Source organism: Puntigrus tetrazona, chromosome 18 (assembly GCF_018831695.1).
Source record: "Puntigrus tetrazona isolate hp1 chromosome 18, ASM1883169v1, whole genome shotgun sequence".
NCBI classification, from domain to species: domain Eukaryota; kingdom Metazoa; phylum Chordata; class Actinopteri; order Cypriniformes; family Cyprinidae; genus Puntigrus; species Puntigrus tetrazona.
In genome coordinates this window covers 14,124,789-14,147,426 of record NC_056716.1, presented here as the reverse complement: position 1 = coordinate 14,147,426, position 22,638 = coordinate 14,124,789, and the positions used below count along the sequence as shown (strand labels likewise).

General features: G+C 38.4%; 2 protein-coding genes across 2 annotated transcripts in view; both read right to left on the bottom strand.

Annotated features, from left to right (window-relative positions):
• Positions 1-239: 239 nt before the first annotated feature.
• Positions 240-16,928, bottom strand: barx2 (BARX homeobox 2). The gene is made up of 4 exons (XM_043263900.1): positions 16,559-16,928; positions 8,649-8,946; positions 3,747-3,831; positions 240-3,283 (listed from the first exon to the last, which is right to left on the bottom strand). The coding sequence occupies exons 1-4, from the start codon at positions 16,743-16,745 to the stop codon at positions 3,017-3,019; spliced, it is 837 nt and encodes a 278-aa protein (XP_043119835.1). The 5' UTR covers positions 16,746-16,928; the 3' UTR covers positions 240-3,016.
• Positions 16,929-20,582: 3,654 nt separating this feature from the next.
• rbm7 (RNA binding motif protein 7) overlaps positions 20,583-22,638 on the bottom strand; it is a 3,449-nt gene continuing 1,393 nt past the window's right edge. The window contains exons 3-5 of the mRNA XM_043264016.1: positions 22,300-22,387; positions 21,946-22,039; positions 20,583-21,534 (exon numbers count right to left, since the gene is read on the bottom strand). Coding sequence (XP_043119951.1) covers positions 21,238-21,534; positions 21,946-22,039; positions 22,300-22,387 — 479 coding nt within the window. The 3' untranslated portion in view covers positions 20,583-21,237. The remainder of the gene's footprint in view (positions 21,535-21,945; positions 22,040-22,299; positions 22,388-22,638) is intronic.

Sequence of the window (22,638 nt, the reverse complement as noted above, 5' to 3'; positions counted from 1 at the left end):
ATGATTAAAATATGATGAACTGTAACTATTCTTTTAATATCTTTTAATACCTTAACTTAAATCCCTGTATTTCACATTTCACTGGTTGCCAGATACATCTGGAATACATTTTAGTCTTTCAACTAAAAATTTCACATTCATTTAAAAGTGTTACTTAGGTATTCGTGTTTTTGTGAAATTTGCCAGCAACCTGGGTGACAATTTTTGCGAAGTAAACCAAAATCACGACATCGGACCTCCAAAATTACTGATATCTTTATTAAATGTTATTAAATATGCAAACACACACACATACAATAAAAATTACAGAACGTTTGGGTGAAAAAGGGGTTCTTGTCAAATATCTATCTATATAGTCTTTTCCAAAACAAAAGAATACAAAATAACTACTCACCCAATAAAATTCAGTATGTACACCAGAAAAATAGTGTTTTTTTTGTGTGTATATCAAAGAAGGAATATATTTTCAATATTTGCTGTTGGCCAAACACAGAAGAAAAAAACAACAACTATACAAATAAAATCTTCGCAAAAGGCAACAACGGTTGGAAACGGAGCTCATGACATGCAGGATGGAGGAGTCTGCGATGATGTATTTGTGGGCCGTCAGTCAGCTGTAGGCATGTGCAGAGCTCCCGCGGGCTTCGACATGTCCCGCGGATTTTCGTGTTTTTTTGCAGGTTTTACTAGCGCGAGTTTGATTTATTAATTGCTTTGCGTCCCTGACAGATTAAGTGGTTTTTCTTACAGTAATAAAACCAGCCTGCACTTAGTGGTGTCACACTGCGCCACTCCACGGCGGGGGGAAAAGGGTTCAACGTTTTTTTTTTTCATTCAAAGCGAACGAAATGGGACGAGACACACAATAGCTAGCGCGATCCGTGGGAGTTCGTGTACCGCGTGTTTTCGGCCTCGGAGGATAGTGCTAAGCGGCCGCGCAAAGGTTACACGCACGCACAAAGGTGATTCGAAGAAAGGATTCGGTTGAAATACAGCAAAGTCGAAGCATGCCACGCATAAAACGGACAAAAGAAACTATTTTTCTCTGCAAACAGGTAGAGAAAACACATTGTCGTTTGGCAGAGAGAGGGCACTTTGGAAGGTTTACTTAAATCAATACTACTTTTAATGTTTTCTCGATTTATGTTCTTTTTCTACACTAAGCTGACAGATTCTTTATCCATTGACATGTTGAATGGATAAAGCTAATCTTTACCCAAACTGGACAATCCTGCTTTAAAAAGAGCAACATTTTCTCATGCGAAATCCAGAACTCTGTACATGTTTACACTGGTATTCATACTAACCCGTCCTATTAACTTTTAATGGCAGCAGCTTCATGGATGCGTAAAAAAAAAGAAAGAAAAAACCTCAAAGGGCACTTTAGCTTCTCAGATATATGTGTTTTGGCACAGAATCCCATGCTACAGTACACAGGTGCACCGTAAACTACAGGAGCAATTACACAGGTAATATTTACAGGGAAAGAGAGGAACAAACCCAGAAAAAAATAAACACTTGCTGTTTGTCCGTATAGGACGTGCCGCACTGGTGCAAGAAAGTCAGTCTTTGTGATTCGGTTTTATACGTTGGTGTATCTGGCAGCATGTTAATGGCTTTCAATTTTTTATAAAATACATTTCAGCGAGGCAGCTGTGTGACACAAACATGTAAAGCAATGTAGATCACGGCATAGCCATATATAGTGGAAAGTAACTGGACACTTGCATACTATAAAATGCCTGCATGTCATTGCATTACATAAAATCTGCAAATGGCCTCAATTTCATTTTTAGTGGATAGTCCACGGGGAACGTTCACAATGTTCACAACAGTAACATTCATAGAGCATTCGTTCAAAGTTATCTAGTCTTTGGAAGGATAATTCACCCAAAAAAACTAAAACCTACTCCAGACCTGTATAAAGGTACGTTTGCACGATAATGATGTACGAAAGTTGAAAGTGAAAATATTGTTAAAAAGATCCTTGCTCGTGCGAATCTGTAAAACTCGTAACGTCATTGTTTCCAAAAATTTACTTTTTTTTTTTTGGTTACACGGTTGGTTACAGTTTGAAACCCATTTCCAAATGTTTTCAGGCCCGACATTCTGCCATGGTGTGAGGCCAAAACATAAAATGTTCACTGCTTTTTGAAAATGCTGTCACCTGAGATTTTTTCTTATTAAGTGTATGAAAACTAAAACATCTTTTGAAGAATGTGGGTAACCAAACACTTCCTGAAACCTTCCATAGTATGAAAGAAAAATAATACTATGGAACCAACAACTCTATTATTAACATTGTTATTAACATTCTTTAAAATATATATATATATATATATATTTATTTGGTGAGCAGGAGAAAAGGGAAGCACATGAAAAGGATTTAGTTGTGACAGAATTTTCATTTTTGGGTGAACTATACCTTTAATAATGCTCTCGAAATGTTATCACAAAAATTGTTCGTTTTCTGAAACGTTTTAGATGTACGTTTCTCTAACATTTTTTTTTTTTAAATGTCACTGCTTTTTTCTAAACGTAACATTGCCACAATGTTTGCTAAATGATCAAATGGAATGTTCCCTTAACATTCAAACAACCAAGGACAGATGTTTTTAAAACATAAAAAACTACACGTTTGAACGTTCAGAGAACATTCAGAAATAAGGTTTTCATAACTTTATGGGAACGCTTTTAAAACGCATTTTTATTCGATAGTTATGAATATGATCCACAGTCTGACATCCAGAATGTGTCCAAATACATTGTCCTGTTGTTTTATCGTTTAATACCTAAAAAAAGCTTATTTTAATGAAATGTTTGATCGAGAAGTGTGCTTATTCTATCTTTTCTTGTTACGCATGATGTTTTGCAATGACATTCACACATTTTTGCGTGTCTGAAGTACACTTTTGGGGATCACCGTCAACTCAAAACAATCAGGCTTGGGAAGCCGTTCATCTGCTCAAGTCCAGAGAGCGTCAAAGTCTTTCAGTAGCTGTCTTTGGTTGTGCGTTTAGCTGGTCGTCATCGCTTCCGATGGAGACGGAGGGGCCTGTTCTTGCGCCGGGGATTCTGGACAGACGGATTCAGATGTAGCGGACGTACTGAGATCTTGAGGTTGAGATTGGAAGACCTCGTCTTCCCCATCGCCTCGTAGCTTCTCCTCCTCTAGTTTGGCCGCCAGCCGTTCCTGGGCCTCGATCTCCTCTGTGGTTGGGATGGAGTTCTTCTTAGGTCTGCCTTTGGGCTTGGTAGGAGCCTCATGTCCTCCTTTTAGCACCTAGAGAAAAATGGACACACATGAGCTATGAAAAATGTGGGCCTAGTCAAAGGTGAGGATGGTTATTGCGGTGATTAAGGGAAGATATATAGCCATACGGGCTGGCCGTTTGCGCTCGTTTATCTCGGAGGTGAACGTTCTGTTGATCTTTTGTTCCTGCTTGAGAGGTTGATCGCGCTGACGTAGACATGTACCGTCTTTTAAATCATCACTCGAGCAACCAGCAGCCCAGGGTCACCGCTGTTACACGCACTGATTGTATTGAGCGCCGAGGAGGGCAGCTCAAAACTGTCTAATGGATTTTTAATGATATGTCTCAGAGTTTCCATTTCCACGCACAAAGCTTTGGTAGATTTTCAGCGCAGATGTTTTATTGATACAAGATGACAGTATTTTAACGAACTAGGCTCACAAGGTAGACGGTCCTTGTCGTGGTAGCCTTGAGCGAGCTCTTCTGACTCACCATTTTCTTCCATTTCATGCGTCTGTTCTGGTACCATGTCTTCACCTGGAGCTGCGTGAGTCCCAAAGACTGGGCCAGGTCCAATCTGCACACATGCACAATAAAAAGCACGGGTTCAGACAAAGAAGTAATAAATCAGATTAATCATAACGCATGAATCAGAAAAGAAATTCAGTTTCAAATCCTAATGATTGGCCAAAGGTCATTTTCAAAACTGAGTAACTTATCCAAAATGTGGGGAAATGTATATCTATGCACCTTAGAGGTATACGTTTTAGAGTATTGTACTCTTATTGTGACACCTTTATTAAATCCAAGGGGTGCTATTTCTATGACAATCACTAGATTAAAAATCTAGTGCAGGAAGTCAAAAATAAACCAGGGCTCAATGCAAAAAAATGTGTGTGTGTGTATGTTAACTGTATATATATGTTAACTGATTCAACTGCAGCATTTGACTTGACATGGATGATTAAAACGGTGGATGATGGATGCTCCTGAGATTCAATCGCAGGGTTAAATATTGCTTCACATGTTGCAAATGAATCATATGTACCACAAATTTCATATATATTTATATGCGATCCCAAATATGAGACTTCTGAGTATCCCTGACTGTTTTGAAGCTGCAGGCATCGATGACTACAAATGGTGTTCTGATCCGGAAAAAAAAAAACGCAAGTCACAGTACTGACTGCGAGAACGGAGGGAAACTTCAGAACTGGAAGTAATTGAGTGAAATCCCGAAGTCACCTGTTGTCTTATGCATAAAAGCCAGTGGGTGGCCATCTAGAGTGCAGATGTATATCTAATCACTGCAAAATTCTCAAAGCTGGCATGACATATCCGACGAGTTTGCCAAGCTGTGAACTGAAGAGTCTTCCCAGGCCGACTGTAACTGCAGACCTCCCGTGGAATGCCATCACGCTTTATCTATACAGGATAAGGTAATCCAGTCATGGAGCTCCTGACTCGCCCGAAGGCAACAGAGGTTCGTTTCGGGCCACTTCGGCAGGCAGCGCATGACTAATGAAGCGATTGGTCTGCTGTAACGTGATAGGCAAAGAGAGGACATGCGAGATGGGATTTGAGGGCGAGAGAGAGCCAGATAACAAAAAAAGTGGGCAGATTTCTGCTCTGTCTACTTTCAAAGTGGCTCGCACCAGCCAAGCAGGATTAGGCACCTCCTCGCTCCAGCCTCTCAGAGACTCGTGTGACTGTGAGGTGCAGTGATCTTCTGGAAATGAGCAGATTAACACTTGCTCTCAAAAGCCCTCCACTTCGCTCTTTTTCCGGGCTCCTCCTATTAATCTGTCTATTATCTGTTTCTCTGTTCTCTTCTGAGTTGTGTATAGGACAAGAGTTTTTTTTTTTTAATCATGAGTTAAAATGTTATGAATGTCCTCTTTAAAAAAAATAAATTAAAGTATCGGGGCAGTACCGTGGAAAAGTATCATATGCTATCACTATGGAAATTTATAGCATTATATCTTGTTAATAATTTAATTTCCTGCAAAATTCTTAATTCTTTTTGAGAAATTGCACCAGATATGTAGGTCCTACTGTGTATTAAATTGGTCTTACAAAATAAAATAACTTCATCATATATATATATATATATATATATATATATATATATATATATATACACACATATACACACACATTTAAAATTAATTATAAATATATTAATAGTTTTTTAAAGTTTGTTTAAAAAAATCTATCTACTTTTAAAATATAATATTAATATTATAATATATAATTGCTTTTGGGGAATTTAATTATTAATAAAACAATTCCATAAAATGTCTAAATAAACATACTCTCCATTAAAACTTGCACCATGTATTTTAATTCTATTCACAAACTATTGTATTTACATTTACTCGGGCTGAAAAAAGGAAAAAAATGCCTGAGTAAATCATGAAATATGTATTTATTTATTTGATAAGTGTCATATCTGTCATATCATGCTGAATTATGGTTAAGCAAAGCGTATGACTACAAGTGGTGAGGAAAATGAGTGTTTTTTTTTTCAAAACATCACCAATCTAGCTGTCTATCATCTGTGGCTGTTTCTCTACAGTAATTGGCGGTAAGAAAAGCACCTCTGTGTTTGTGCTTATTATTCTTCAGAGAGAAACCACACTCACACACACACACACACTCACACACACACACACACTGCATTCCACAGCCGGCACGTTCCTTGCAACTATGAGCCTAATTTAAGCTCAGTTTGGGTTCTGACATTTATTCATAATAGTGATGAAGATGATTATAATCATCTCTGCCTCATAAAAAACCATTAAAACTTCACGGTATAAATCATTACACTCCATATTGCGACATGTTTTTCAGTGCTTTCATGTTCTGATTGTGTGGCCTAGGCGGACAAGCCAAAAACAGCACAACACCTTCAGGTCGTCTTTGAGATTGATAGAAGACCGTCCCGAGGCCCATTCCTCAAAGTTGCCCGGAGATGAGGAATTTCCCTCACTTGTTTCTCGTTTAGTCATGAATTAATGATCTGAATCCCGAGGCCGTGATGAGTGTGACAGGGTGATCGAGAGAGCGTAATCATGACCTCGCTATGAACTCCACAGACTGACCTCGACAGGAACCAACAAAACAGGCCGCTTTCGTGCTTTCAACACTTGTGTCAGATCTGGCTTTGCAATTACTGAGGAAATCACTCTCAATTATGGTAAACATATTTTTGCTGAATATTATTAGCTATCAGTCAGATTTAGCTCATGTTAGAAGTTCATTTCGGGACATTTTTATGTTGCTTTTAATATACTGCAGTTAAAAAAAATAATGATATAAATCATTAAATGCACCTAAAAAAATCCTTCACGTCCAAATGTTTATTTTAATTGTATAATTTATTGAATATTATTATCATTATTTTTGCTACACCTAGTGGGAAAATTCCCTTCACATCAAGGCTTTTTAAATCTGATTTTTATAATAATAATAATAATAATAATAATAATAATAATAATAATAATAATATTAATACACCTAAATTTCCTTCACATCAAGGCTTTTAAAATCTGATTTTGTTAAATAATAATAATAATAATAATAATAATAATAATAATAATTATTATTATTATTATTATTATTATTATTATTATTATTTATTTATTTATTTATTTTTAATAAAAAAATATTGTTGTTTTCATTTGCATGTTGAGGTCTGTGATGCCAATTTTTATTGATAAGATGGGGAAAAACTATGTAGGTTTACATGCAACCAAATCAGTTATTGGGCTTAAAAAAAATATATATATGTCTATACTTTTGAATGTGTTTTTACTTTAAATTACACAGACAAGTTACACAGGCAAAGTCACTTAGAACGTTATTTGTGACATAAAATTCAAGAGAGTTATTTGTGACATAAAAAGCGCTGTTTGTAAGAGGAAGTCTTGTGGTGGTGGTTTTCTTTACTTAGCATGTCTGATGGTGCTGACAGTTTTCAGACAATTATGTCTGACAGTTTCTATGCCTCTGGAGGACAGGATCTGTCTTTAGGCTGTGTCTGACCAACAATTCAGAGAATGTGTGTGTGTGTGTGTGTGTGTGTGTGTGTGTGTGTGTGTGGCAGTCAAGCTCAGAATCACTGTAGGTGGGACAGGACTGATTTTGTGGGATTTTTACTCAAAAAGCACCTTTTGGGCCATAATGGAAACACATCCACTCCGGCCAAATCTGAACGCAGTGCCAAACTCAAATGGAAAATGTGTTATAGGCGAAAAATCGTCCCACGAGAGAAGACCTACGACACGTAGATTACCTCATCTCATTGTACAAAGCCCCAAAGTTTTTTAAATACACCTGCGTGTGCTTTAAATGATTGGCATGAAATCAATGTAATACATTTTTGTTTGCTGTTCTTGGCCTGTGTCCCTGTTGTCTTGAATGGGGTAGTGTTTCTTTAAAAGGCTTCTTTTGCGATTCAAAGCACGGTTAAAATGTTACCGTCGTCTTAAGTACAACACTGAGCCATCTAATTGTTCGCTTAAAGTGTTTAATTCAGGATGCGTTTGCATTTAGAATCATTTTCTTTTATAGTATTTTAATGTTACTGGTTTGATTGTGCCAAATTTGTTATTGCATTTTATATTCCAATCAAGCCAAGAATTATTTTCCTCACAATGAACTTCATGCTCCACTCAAACAATAAAAATAATAATAAAATAAAATACATTAGATAAAAAAAGACATTGAAATTATAGCTTATTACTCAGCTTTTTAGTCAACATTAAAATCATCTTTTTTCATGTTTTTTGGATTCATTCCCGGTCATTCTATGTAATCTAACATAATTTGTTACGTTCCAAATCAATTTCCAGCAATAGTAACATTAATGCTAATGATAATAATAAATATGAAATTAATTAAATTATTAAGAATTATTATTATTTTATTGTTTAACTTTGTCATTTTTAATACGATTTTTAATGAATAAATAAATATTGTGAACCAAACAAACAAACCACATAATGTTGATGCCACATATTCCACTATCAATATTTAATGTACCATCAAAATATAATATTAATAACAATAAATTAACAAACATTATTATTATTATTATTATTATTATTATTATTAATAATAATAAATAATAATAATGATAATGTTATTATTATTATTATTATTATTATTATTATTATTATTATTATTATTATTATTATTATTATTATGTTTTATGTTGGGTTGCAAATAGAATTTATTTATTTATTTATTTTGCATTCATAAGTAACGAACAAATAAATACATTTCTATTTACCATTTACAATTTATGAGGTATAAACACTGGTCAAAAATAAATACATTTAAGCTTAAAAAGCCTTCAACCGAGCAGTCACGTCTTCATCAAGCACTGACCTGTCCGGAGTGGACAGATATTTCTGTTTCTGGAACTTCTTCTCCAGGCCCAGCAGCTGCAGCTCGGTGAAGATGGTGCGGCTGCGGCGGGGTTTCTTCAGCCGAGGGGCGCTGTGCTCCGTCTCGGACTCGCTGCTGATGCTGACGGGCGTCTCGCTGGCCGTGGGCTCTGAGCTCAGAGGGTGCTGGGGTGACAGAAGAGGCAGGTGAGGAGACGGCTGGGAGAGCTGCTGGAGGCTGCTGGGAGGCTGGTGCGTGATCACCGACAGCAGAGGATACGACCTCAGAGGAGCAGAGCCTGCCGGCGCAAAAGCACAGAATGAGCGACTGCTGGAAGATATCATTAATGCTGTGCATTTCAAGGAGCCATACTGCTTTCAGAGTAAACATGAAACATAAATTAGAAACATTCTTGGTTTCGCATTATCTACGGCCAGTTTGGAATCAAATTAATTCCATCATTGCTCATAATGACAAAATCAGATTTAATAAATATATATATATATATATATATATATATATATATATATGCATTCATTTCTGCATGGAAAAAACTATCTGATTTAAATAAAAATATATTACATTAATTATATCATATAATTTATATTTTTGAATGCTAGTGGTCACTTCATTATTGCACAATTTTCATTTTCACTTGTTATTTTTCATTATCTAATATAAAAACGTACATGAACATTTTTTCTCAATATCTGTTTTTTCTAAAATACGAGATCAAATTAAAATAGAAAACGAATAGGATACAAGCATTCTTTTTTTGTTAATTTAACATCAAATCAAATTCCTGCGTGCTGTTTCATAAGCCCATCTTATTGTCATTTTTTACTCTTTTTCCATTTGTAATCTTTCAATATGCAACTCCATTTCTGTGCTTTTAAATAAAAAAATAAAAAATCCACAATTAATTGTGAGCCTACGAGAGCAAACACGGAGAGAGCATAATGGCCGGACGAATGCAAGCACTCTTAATAAATGCTCCAAAAATTGAAGAAGTCGCAAACGTAGCGTCTTGCTTGTAAGTCAGCGACGCATCGCTAATGTTGTGTATTTTCAAGAACAGTTCTGCTGTTATCAGGCCTCATTGCTCATCGTCCACGCCTGTAAAATCTAGTTTACAAGCTGCTAAAGTGAGCCGGCCGTAACCCAGAGTTTTAACAGCCGTCATGTCCGAGCGAGCCCACCTTCACTGAAGCCGTAGGTGAGTGTTAAGAGTTTTGGCCGGTGTGATGTAAGGTGGCCGATCCGGTGATGTAACTGCTGTCTCACGCTGAACTCTGGGAGGATAACGACTCTCCTATGATGCACTCTGGGTAATAATTTTCAGCCGGGGCATCTGTACCATCTCCCTTACGGTTTTAATATTTCTAACTCTCTCTCTCTCTCTCTCTGTCTCCTGCTCTTATTCTCTCAGACATCAGCAAGACGCCAGAGACCATAAAACGCAACACCGGCCCGTCTGAGCAGAGAGAGGTCGCTTCGGCGAGCGTGTAATACCTCCGGGGGGAGAAAGAAAAAAGCTTATGTCGTCGAGCGCAGAAAGTGACGGTGAGATTTATTGAGTGAGGTGAGAATGGAAGAGCGTTTGGTGAAATGAATACATGATGTCATGTCCATTTCACAGGCAAATTGGTTGCAATCTTATTTAATCCCGGTAAATGCCTGGGATGTCTTATCTAATCGTTTGATTGCTTATAGATAAAAAGAAAAAACGACTGTGGCAAAGCCAAATATTTTATCGAAAATCATTTCCTTATTGAATATGGCCTGAGGGAAACAATCATCAGACGTTGATTAAATATAAAAGCATTAATGGTTGTATTTGTAGCAGTTTAATGCAAATATCGGGGGCGACTGATTTCTTAAAATCTCGAATTGTTGCTTTGAAACGATAATGATAATGACGACACTTCTGTAATCGTAAACCCGGTTGCCGAAATGTCAAAAATGTCTACATTTCATTACGTACGCCATTAAGAAGTCTCTGCCTGTGGGGCTTTTATGCAGATAAAACACTCCTGATAGGCAAAGCTAACTATTTTATAAACGGCTGGTTGTGGCATTGGGAGTTGTTAGGCCTTGTGTATGCTTAAAGCTAAAAAAGTGAAGCATATAGAGACGTAGAGGAAGGACAGGACAGAGCAGTGAAAGCTGAAGTTTTCCACAAACACGTATGCGTTCACGCTCGCATGTAAGTCGGGATGATCTCATTGCTATCAATTCAACACGTTCAGGCATGACATCCCTTCCAGCTCATCTCTAGCTTTCTTTCTCGCCCTCCCTTTTCTTTTTTTAAATCAATCCCAACAATTTCGCCGTCGTGTCTATCGGTCTTTTAACCTACGCTGTCCCCCGTGCCATCGTGCTTATTATAATAATTACGTCACGCATTACCGTCTTTTTTAATGAAATGGAAACTCTTCGACATTTGCTTCTCTCTCTTCACTAACCAAATTACCCATGGGTTAAAAGACAATCGGTAAAGCTTCGTAATCGCATCCTAGATCCCCGTTAATGAACAAACTTAGTTGAATGAGTCAGTGAGATTTTCCTGAAGCCGCATTATTGTGATGCCGTGCTCCTGGATTACTGTAAGTCCCGTACACGTTTTTGGGAAACCTAGCGTCGTTTCATTTGACCTAAAACATATCTGTGGCAGTTTGTTGTCGCATTTCCCCCGTTATGACATGCTCGGGAAATCTTTTAACACCTTCACGTGTTGTGAACGAAGTGCCAAGTTACTCACGATAAAGCTGTGAAGCTCAAGCTTTCCTCGACCGATGGCCACAAAACGGTAGCAAACATTAAGCTCTTGATTGCGCTCTTTCAGCCCCGTCTTATTTTCCTTGAATGATTGGATTCCAGCGAGATGATTTCATTTGGCACTCGATGCGCGTTTGAACTTTCAGTAACACGGTACACTGTGTTTTGCTCGGGCCAGGCGGTGACAGATTTAATGCTTCATCACTCGTTTCGGTTTTTATCTCTCGATATCTATTAAACCCATCCAGCGAGTTTGGAAGAGCATGGGGGGAAAAAACATAAGGTCTTTGCGAGTGAATGGAAAGAGTTTATTTTTCCAAATCGTCCTTGCTGCGAGCCAGAACTGAGCCGAATGTGCTCGAGCGTATTGATAACGCAGCTGATAGCTTTATGTTTGGCTCTGTTTTGTCTTCCAGGCATCTAACAACTTCCCAAAAAAACCTTTAAGCTCTGGAAAACATTATGCAGTATACATCCCTGTATCGCATTACTTATAAATGTTTAGACATGAAACGGTACCCTGTGATTTATTTGGCTTCCAATAATTACCCAAAGGGGATAAAGCTAAGATCTCACAATAGATATCCATAATACCCTGATAATAGGTTTTCATAAATGAATATAGCCACACCCTCCGTGTTGCATCATGGGTGAGGTCTGACAATTGTGTCAAAATGCATCTATAATTGTACGTTTTGTTTATGTGTGTGTGAACTTAATTGGTTCTCACCTGAAAGACATCCGCTTTTTATTGTCTGCAGTGGATAAATGTAAAGGAGAGGTGTGGACGGTTGTCTCTCAATCATTTAGTCCTCTAAAGGAAACTCATCCTCCTATTAGGTTGTTTTTCAGCGTGCTGTCATAGGAGATTGTGCTATCTATGATTTTTATCTGCATCTCCTCCTTTCAGAAATGCTCCTAAAAGCCTTCCCCGCGTAATGACGAGTGATGTGTCTCCAAACTAAATATTAAAACCCTCTATTATGCCCTCTTAAGTGCGTGGGCCTCACCTTTGTCAATGCCGTTCGTCCAAAAATATTGGAAAAAAAAACGTAGGGTTGTTTTTGCTTATTGTACAAGATATTTCTCGCCACAGTCAACACTCAAACAGAGTGAAAGTAAAAAGAGAGAGAGTCCACGGACTAATACGTAAAAGTAGCGCCGGTTTTGTCTACTAAGTGGAGCGCCCGTTTTCAATTAGCCTAATTTCAACATTGAGCTTCGTGCTTATAGTAAATCGTGGACTTTAGCAGCGCCCGGAAGTTGAAAAACACTTAGCATTATGCAAAAACAGAGCGAAAAACTCCCGCCGGCGGCCATTCGAGATGCTTGGCACGCGCGTTTCGTGATCTGCTTGTTGAGTTTAACGCATAAATCATACTATTTTTTACACCTTTGACGCTTAGCAGTCGTTATAGCGTACAGACACGATGCAGCCCGTGTTCAATGCCTCTGTTTGCACGATGGCGCTTCCATCGCGCCTCAAGACTGGCCGTGTTTGCAGAATTAATCAAACGGGCCTGCCGCTGCATTATTTTACTTCGAACAAAGCTTGCGTCGACTGCAATCGTGGGGACGCATGGCGATCATAAAGAGCTTCCAACCACGTCATCAAACCAATGAGAAAGGGCGAACGCTGCAAGTAGGTTATGCAATACCAGGGGATGCATTTAATCTGTTTGAATTTCACATAGGCCGGTCTCACGTTTAAAAACTGATTTAGCCTGTCAATGACTGCCTGTCACAACTGTAACAGAATATCTCGAAGCGGGCGAGTCAAACCCGTTTAATGAGTCGTCAGGGTCGGAGCGTGGAAAACGATTGGGTAGAAATCGGCGTTTGAGTACGAGTTATTGAGTGATTGACATGTAGACTCTCTTGTTGTATTCCGGCGTGTCGTACAGCGGCTCCTAGTGGCGACAGAGTTTACAGTAGCGACGACAGATACTCTCTCAATGGGGGAGAGTCCAGGGCCAATGGCCTTTCAGTAAGTGCCACTCTTAATGCCAGCTACGTTCTATATTAAGCAGTATCATCCATTGATGTGCTGGCATATAGAATATCTCACACCCCTCAGACTTGAAAAGACACAGTGTGTGCAGCGTTCTGATATTTGGGCTGGATATTCTATCCCCGGCCCCCGGCCTGCCAAAACTCTCACACCGCCTCGTATCTCACAGCTGGACGAACAAACAGAAGGAAGCATGTGCGTGTAAACGCGCCTGCCTATTCTCGCATACACGGTTATGACCTAATACTACGCATGTGTATACGTTTGCACGCATGTTTTGTCGTCTCTGTCCGTTCGGTCGCGTGGGATGAAAGCGAGCGACCTGTCGGAGCTATTTTTATCGCGATCCCGACCGTTTAGAGGATGCGTCTCCGATTTCACAAATCGCACAGCAGGTATGAGGGAGCGAAGATGCTCTCTGTCAACACGCATCAGGTTTTGAGAGGGACACTTTGCACTTTTCTGGACTAGTTTGGAATTCTGCACACCGACACTCGACTTTAGATAAATTTCATAACGGCGTGTAATTACTACTCCGTTTCACACACTTATGCATCCCTAAAAATAAAGGTTCCAAAGGGGTTTTCCCAAAGAAGAACCATTTCGGTTGCTGAGAAAACACTTCAGTCAGCTCTACTCAAAAGACAAGGGTTTTTATAGCTCACAGACCATTTTAATAACTTTTTTTGCGCGTTTGAAAAATGCATATGTTAGCATAACGCCAATAAAGAGCTTTATTTTTAAGAGTGACACTTGTTTCAAATGTTTCAATGTTTCGCCAGTGTTTCAATGTATCAAATCTGCAGCATCGGCTTTTTGAGCGTTATTGCAACATGATCCGAGAACGCCTGGTTGTCAAATGAAAGAAAGCCTTTTGATGGTTTTGCGTTGTGAAGCGAGATCAATGCGTACCTAAACCGATCCATCAATGCGAAACGAGACCTGCTTCGAGATCAGTCATTCTGACCTGAAAAACTCGCTTGCCTTGCAACGCTCAGCTATACAGGGATGGGTGTATTCGTTTCATTTTAACTGCAGTACAGAAAGAAAATGGCATGGATGACCCTCAGCATGCATGGCAAATGTTAACGTAGGGAACTTTTCTGTGCGACGAGTTGAGGAACGCTGGGTTTTAAGTGACAACTGGTCATCTGCGATTCTCTCTTTGGGAAATCACACACGAAACCTCAGAGTTAAGTCCTCGCTAAACCTTCGGATGGGTCACAGTTGCTGCGAGAGTTCACAAATGGGGCTTAATCAATCCCTTAAACCTAATCACACAGGTGCCGCTACCAATACTACCGCGATCTTGAGGGTCAAACTTTTTTTTGCCGCCCGATGTATTACAACCTGGATTAATGGCATGCCAGGAAGATTTTGCAACGTCTTGCGAACTTCGCACAATGCCTCTCATTATGCCGGAATGACACTGCACCTGTCGCTTCAGGATGTCATACCTGACTGCATCCTATGTCGCGCAGTCAAGAGTGTGGCAAGAGTTCTGTAAATAGATAAATGTCCCGTGGCTTCCAGGAGTTTGCGTTCCTCGGGGCGAGTAAGAGGAGAAGATGTCATTATTTTACCGCGGATACCCGACTCGTTGTAAATGGGACGGTTTAAATGAATGAAACAAATGCGGTTTGGGGAATGCGCGCGCACCGATGCCCTGAGGTCACCGGGGGCAAAAACGGTCAAAACGTTGTAGGCTGAAACGTTTAAAGATGAAATATGGCAAGTGTCGTCTGCCGTGATAAATCATCAGGGAGAAGTGATGATGTTTCAAAGGGTTGTTCAGCTATTATCTATTCAACTGTCATGGCTGTGGCCAGTGATGTTTTATGTATTATACATATATATATATATATATATATATATATATATATATATATATATATATATGTATGTATGTATGTATATATGTGTGTGTACATAATTGAGTATGATTTTTAAAAAATACTGTGTATCTTGGGGCAGATTAATTTGAGATATTGATAACAAAATACACTAATCTGACAAAGCTAATGAGATCGGCTATCTATAGTGAAGGGAATCTATCGCACACATATTTTGCGTAAAGGCAAAAAGTTAGTTCACTCTCAGTTCTGCTGTTATCTTGTATGTTTTTGAGAGTAAAAGACTTCACACACACACACACACACACACACACACACATCGTGTGCGTTGCACAATTTAACTCACGACCTACAAACAGGTTTTGAACTTGAATGCACATCTTTGTTTTCGTTAGTTTTTCACTATTTCAGATTTCAAACGAGAATATTAATCAGAAATTAACAAAGCGCGCTTTTTTTTCCCCGAGCGCGTGAAGACAGCTGGAGTATTTTAACATCTATGGCTAAAATATGCAATTGTTTATTATATTCAGCATGACGTATTGTTCAATTTAGGATAAAATGCCGATGGTAATCGTCTTTTTCCTGGCCGTTGCTTCTAATGCTGAATATAGAAAGTGTTCGGTAACGGACTCTTTACCGTTCCGTATCCAGACTTCAGAAACGCAATATAATTTCAATTGTATTTTTTTATTTAATGTTAGTTTTAAAATCTGTTGCATTAAGCTGCTAATATGAACGCATTGTGAGAAAGTAGGTGCTTCTTACTATCGGAGCAAGCTTTCTTCAAATTTTATTGCAAAACGTAAAAATGCATAAAAATCTAAGTGATTTTTCCTGTGTAATTATATATATATATATATATATATATATATATATATATATATATATATATATAAATATATTGCATTGACAGCGCTTTCATCGTTAAAAAATAATCAATTTCACATCGTCTAATTTGTCACAATAATTTGCGCAATTCCTTCTCATATTATAATTAGCCTATATCCGCTCGATTTTCTTAATTAGTAATTACAGTAACAGACTGAAAATATTAAAACCACCGAAAATGACGTTTTTAAGTTTTAAAGTCTATTTATATATTTTTTATAGCAGGTATGAGAGCAAAGAGATCATAAAAAGAAAAGTATATAGTGAGAGATAGACGCACTTGATAAAAAAAATGATTAAACTTTTTTTTTTTTTTTTTTTTTTTTTTTATAAGTAAAGTAAAGTAAAGTAAAAATAAAAGCGTCCACGTCACTTACCCGAGCATGAATGCAGAGGTTTGGGTCTGACGATTAAAGAGGGGCAAACCGAGTAAAGAGAAAGCTTCTCGAAGTAATCACAAGTCTCCTTGGAGAGGATCTCGTCGATCATGAAAGTCTTGTATCGTCTCCTGGCGGCTTTCAGCTGCGCGCTGCTCGCGACCCTCAGCTCTGCCTGACAGTGCATGGTTCGCCGATCGCCTTCTTTCGGAGCAGTGTGCGGGTTTTAAGGCAAGGCGGTGATCTAAATCGACATCTCGTCTGATCTGGTGTGCTCGGTGTCTTCGGCGCGCTCATTCACGCGGGGAGTGCGCGGCGCGCTCTGAGTCACCGCTATATAAACCAACTATCCTGTCACTGCCGCGCTGCTGTGTGCAACAGCAGACACACTTCACGTCAATCACTCTCTCTCTCCCTCCCTCCCTCCCTCTCTATTACTGTACGGCAGAACAATCAACCGGTTTTCTCAGTTTTTTCCTTTTTTTTATCGATCCATGGAAACTTACACTGAATTACGGTTCACTTGTGGCGCTAATTGAAGCAGCCCACGAAGTCCGCGTTTCTTTTTTTTTTTGGTTAGTTAATTACTTGTCGTTGTAAAAAAAAAAGAAGGAATAAATAATAGGCTAACCCTCAAGCGCATATAGGCCGTTTATTCATTAATTAATGCATTTATTAGTAGTTTACTTTATGCGTCAGATTTTGCGACATTTACAAATGGAGAAAATTCTACCTTTTAAAGCCATTTCCAGTGATGATAAAACAAACGAAACGTTTTTGAAACTCATTACGAAATGATGCTTGTTTGCAGAAGTGTCGACGTCGATAAACCTGGAAGGATTTAACGATTTCAATCCAAACTGCGGCTGTTTTGTGTTGCTGGAAAGGTTTTGTCGACACGGAAAGGCGCGGGCGTCTTAAAACGTTCACCGATCGAGTAAAGCAGCTATTTTTCTCAAAATCAGAAACGCGTGGCTTTTGCTGAAAAAAATAAAGTTTAACGTTAGGCTATAATTATTAATATCTATATTAGCGGCAATTATAACAACAGTTAGCCTATATAAATTAATGCAATTCATTAAAAATATTTTTTACATTATTTTTTACATAAAGAATAGAACAAAGATATATACATTTTTTATTATTTTCGATAACAGCGGGTGATATATATATATATAAATAAGATAGATAGATAAATAGATAAATAGATAGATATATGCAAGATAAAATAACGATTTGTTTGTTTGTGCTTAAAAAACTAAACGCAGAGCAACATTAAATGTGTAAATCAAATGGGATATTCGATTTTCAATAATCATAGCCTACGCTTAAAGAATAACGAATACAGCGAATATAGGTCTAATAACTTTAATTCATAAGACGGACCGCATCTTGGTTTGTGTTTATGATAGCCGAAGAAGTTTGTTGCTTTCTGGAACAGGAACGAGGCTTATTTGACGTAAATCGAAAGATAAAAAATAAGAAAAAGCCTTTTTGTCACGCTTAAAGAAAAAGAGCTGCGACGTGTAGCCTATCGTGAAAAAAAAATAAAATAAAATAAAATATAAATATATATATATATATATATATATATATATATATATATATATATATATATATATATATATATATATATATATATATATATATATATATATATATATATATATATATACAAAATATAAACGCAAAAGACATCAAAAAAAGCAGCTTTAAGAGGAGGTTCAGACATGAATAAGTGTACGGGCTAACTGTAGAAATACCTAGGCTATATATAATTCCAGTGGCATTTCTGAAAAATTAATTCGTTGTTAAAAAATTATAATAACGCAAATAAAAATCGTGCAATATTTCCCCCGCGTAAGAGCGTTTGGTGAATTAAGAGGCGCGCTCGACAGGTGTTGGTGAAGCCAGACAGTATTACCCCGTGTGAAATGATGGAGGTGCGCAGACACTTCTCTCGGTTTTGTTACAGAACGACAGTTTTGTTTGACATCGTGATGCTTATCGCAGATGGACCGGCGCTTTGATGTTCGTCGAGCTCGGAGTCGGGTTTCTGCTTTTCGGAGCCGCGCGCCCGCTGTCCAAATGATTATCATTTTCCCATGTATGAGAGTAAATATAACTCCGAGATAACAGCCGCCGCGTTCAAAGCGTCGGGGATTATGTAAAGGAAATATAGAGATCTCCACTGGAAAAGCTCTGAGCTCTTTTTGGTCGGAGACCTTGATCAAAGGGAAGAAACGAGAACAACTGGCGGAGGGAATATCAAGAGAAACAGACTGTACGGTGGGAAGTGGGTTCATGTGGCACCTGTGAATAGATAGATAGATAGATAGATAGATAGATAGATAGATAGATAGATAGATAGATAGATAGATAGATAGATAGATAGATAGATAGATAGATAGATAGATAGATAGATAGATAGATAGATAGATGCGTACAATATTCGACACCTATCAATTGCGTAAATTAGATAGATGATAGATGGATAGATAGATAGATAGATAGATAGATAGATAGATAGATAGATAGATAGATAGATAGATAGATAGATAGATAGATAGATAGATAGATAGATAGATAGATAATCACCTATCAACTGCGTAAAATGCGCACGATATGCCAAAGTCCTTTTTTTGCGTATAGCCTAAACAGAAAGTCGTGCCACTGAAAGAAACATTCATAAGGTCTCAGGATATTACTGTGCGCTCTCTGTAACACATTAAAATATGAGAATGAGAGAATAAGAATGCATCAATACTCTTAAATGAAGAAAGGGACTTTTTTATTTTATGGATTATGATGATTTTACTCATCCTAGTAAAGCTTCATAAAGGTTATATAGGCCTACCGTACTCACAAAGCCTGTATATATATATATATATATATATATATATATATATATATATATATATATATATATATATATATATATTTGTGTTTATATAACAATATAGGGATTTTAATAGAGTGGTGGAGGGCCACAAGCAGCGGACGCCAGGCGGCTCAATCTATTAAGCAGCGAACGCGCGGAGGCTGAGCTCCTCAATAACGTGTTTCCCAGTACAGCAGCTTCATTAGAACCCGATCCCCCGCGGATTAAAGCGCGGACCCGGGGCTCGGCGCGCTCTTGGATCCGGGAGCTTTGTGGGGATGTTCGGCTTCGCGCGCTCCGGGAGCCGCCGGGGGCAGCTAAAGCACTTTCGGAAGGGCAGATTACGACCTCAGATCGGACATTAAAGGATCGGGCTGCCTCTGACAGGTCACTATTAAAAGTCACAGCTGAAGCGCGAACGAAACATCTAGAAACACGCGGCCTACCGTTCGCGCCGTTTAGAGACAATCAAATATAATAAACCACAAAAGATTCAGGACGCTGCAATAATCGTTGCAGCCCATAGTATTTTTTTTTCGAGTTATTAAGTACTTCATCGTTTTAAGTTTAAAAGCATAGGCTTACCTAAAATTTATGTATTAGTTTACTATTTATTTTTACAATTTAATTGTATGTAAAGCATGTTTCTTGATTAGTATGCAGTTTTATTTTTAATGTCTAAAAGTATATATTAAAATAGTCTAACCAAGTTATGAGCAAGTGAGAACACTTTCTATGAATGATTAAAATTGTATAGTAGATATTGATTGGATAGTCGTCTATGAAAGCGTGTTTTTGCAAAATAGATCCGGCTTTTTATCAAAGTAAGGTTCAGGTAAGTGAGATGCCACCGAGTAGACTGGACCTAGATCACATGACCATTACCAAAGAGGCTCCAAAAACCAACAACTAAAACATAATACCGCTTTGCAAATCGTCCCACTTTTGAAAACCTCACCTTATATTTTCATTATAGATATAAATTAAGTGTTTCAGAGTCAGTGCATATGCTTGTGAGTGTGCTCATTCACAGAAGTGTGTTTTTCACTGGACATGTTTCAATAACGGCGCCACCTGTAGACTCCCGAAATCCCCGTTAGGGCTTCATTTGTCCAAAAACAAACAAGAAAAAGTCACAACGAATTCAGAAAGAGATCAGTAAACTGACTTTTATGAAATCAAAAAGTAGCACTTGACAGTAAAAAATCGTATACAAAGTATTAAAACTAGTTATTGTTCCAAACATTCAAAGACCATCTTGATGAATTAATAATCGGCATTATCCCAATAGAATCCCAAAAGAGGAATATAGAGAGTAAAAAAAAATTGCTTATCAAACGCAAGTCACCTAAAATCTGGTTTTCTATTTTTTCCATGAGAAATCCTGAGAAATTACAAATCTCTAGAGAAAACGAAATCTACCATATTTTTGATCTTTTATGCGGTTTGCTATTGTACAGAAACAGATCTCGAAAAGGACATTCTTAAAAATAAAAAAAATGATACGAACGTAAGCGTCCCCCTGAGATCAAAATATACATTAAAAACAGGCCAGCACACGAAACGGCCGATTTATTACAGGTTTAGCGTTTTCTTTCGAGCATCTCCACAAACAATTTCCGGTATAAATGCCTTAACCTCGTGTCAAAAAAATTTGCTTTTTTTTTTTGCAGTAAAGATAATATTTTTTTATACAACAATCGAGATGCGATCCGCGAAAATAAAAATTAAAATCGAGGAGGATAACAAAAAGCCATTAAAACGGTTGATTTAAAAAACAAACGAACTAAAATGCTTTTTAAAAGTGTTTCCACCGTCCCTCTCTAGAGTCTCTCCGTCTCTCGGGGGGGTAGTTTCGGCGGTCGTCGTGGTGATAGAAGTCCCGCCGATGCCGGTCGTGGCTGCTCCCGCTGCCGCCGTGCCGCTGATCTCTGCCGTGATGGCTGCTGTCGTCCTGGTGAAAGTGACGATGAGCGCGCTGGCCGGACCGCTCCGGTTGCCAGTGGTTACCGTCTGCGGGGCTGCGCGGTTGCTGCTGGAGACCTCCGTTGAGCTGGAGCAACTGCTGCATCTGAACCTGCCACATGTTGTTCATCTGTTCCAAAAAGAAAAGTGAGTGACTGCTATATCTACAAAGTTCAGTAGACTTCTGCAGTGAATGGGTGCCGTCAGAACGTCACACTCCAGTCCATCGATCAGTATTTCTCTACCGATTCCGATGAAGGACGTCTTCGCCGTAGAAAGCGACATTACAGACGGCCTTTGATTCCTCTTTGTTCCTTTCAAACACGTGCACGTGACGGATGGACTGGAGTTTGGCGAGTCGTGATGTTATTAAATCAGCTGTCTGGCAGCCATTCGCTGCAGAGGATTCGTCGGTGAACTGAACTTCACACACACTTCCAGCAAATGTGATCTTTTTTACCTTCTTTAACACGTGCGATATAACGCGTCTATTCTAACATTAACAGGGCGATCTGAGCGCAGTCTGAAGAAGTGTTCTCACCATCGCCTGTCTCTGCAGACTGTCAGGTGAAGAGAAAGATCTTTGTATGTGCTGCGGAGGAGAGTAAGACGGAGAACCCATCTGCTCGGGAGTCCTGCCAGAAGAGAAAAACAGCTTTTAGGCTAAAAACCCCAGAACCAAGACAGCGCTGATCAAAAAGGTTGGCGTCAGTAAGCCTGAACAGAAAAAAAACTAATATTTCATCATTTTTACATTTCAGAAAATAAAGCTATTATGAAGAATTTTGGACTAAAGAGTTGACCCCCATTGGTTGAGATTCAAGTGACGGGATCACTTCAAACAGAGCAGGTGTTAACATCTGCACTAAACAATTGTGTTTAAATCAAAGGTTACCTTCCACCACGATGACCTGGGGTATTTGCCGGACTGGGGTTTTGAGAGTTTGCTGGACTTTTTCCTTCTTGATTGATGTGACTGCTGCCTGTTTAAGAGCGATAAGAGATGGATTGAGAGGAGCGTTACTCTGGATCCTACACGGCTGAAGTGAAAAGACTTTAATCTCTCTCTCTCTCTCTTATTTTTATTGATTTAGTGACATTTTTATTTTTGTGACATATTAAAACTCCATAATGTGATGCACTGCTTCAGAACTGTTTCAGCGAGAGAGCAAGTAACATTAAAGACTGACACCACTTATTCATTTTTCATAATTTGCACACATTAACGGCATCA

Excerpts from the sequence above, each read along its gene's own strand:
- barx2 (XM_043263900.1), bottom strand. The coding sequence starts at position 16,745 with ATGCACTGTCAGGCAGAGCTGAGGGTCGCGAGCAGCGCGCAGCTGAAA. Across the intron at positions 8,947-16,558 it reads ACCTCTGCATTCATGCTCGG|GCTCTGCTCCTCTGAGGTCG; the intron begins GTAAGTGACGTG and ends TTGCGCCGGCAG. Across the intron at positions 3,284-3,746 it reads GCATGAAATGGAAGAAAATG|GTGCTAAAAGGAGGACATGA; the intron begins GTGAGTCAGAAG and ends ATTTTTCTCTAG.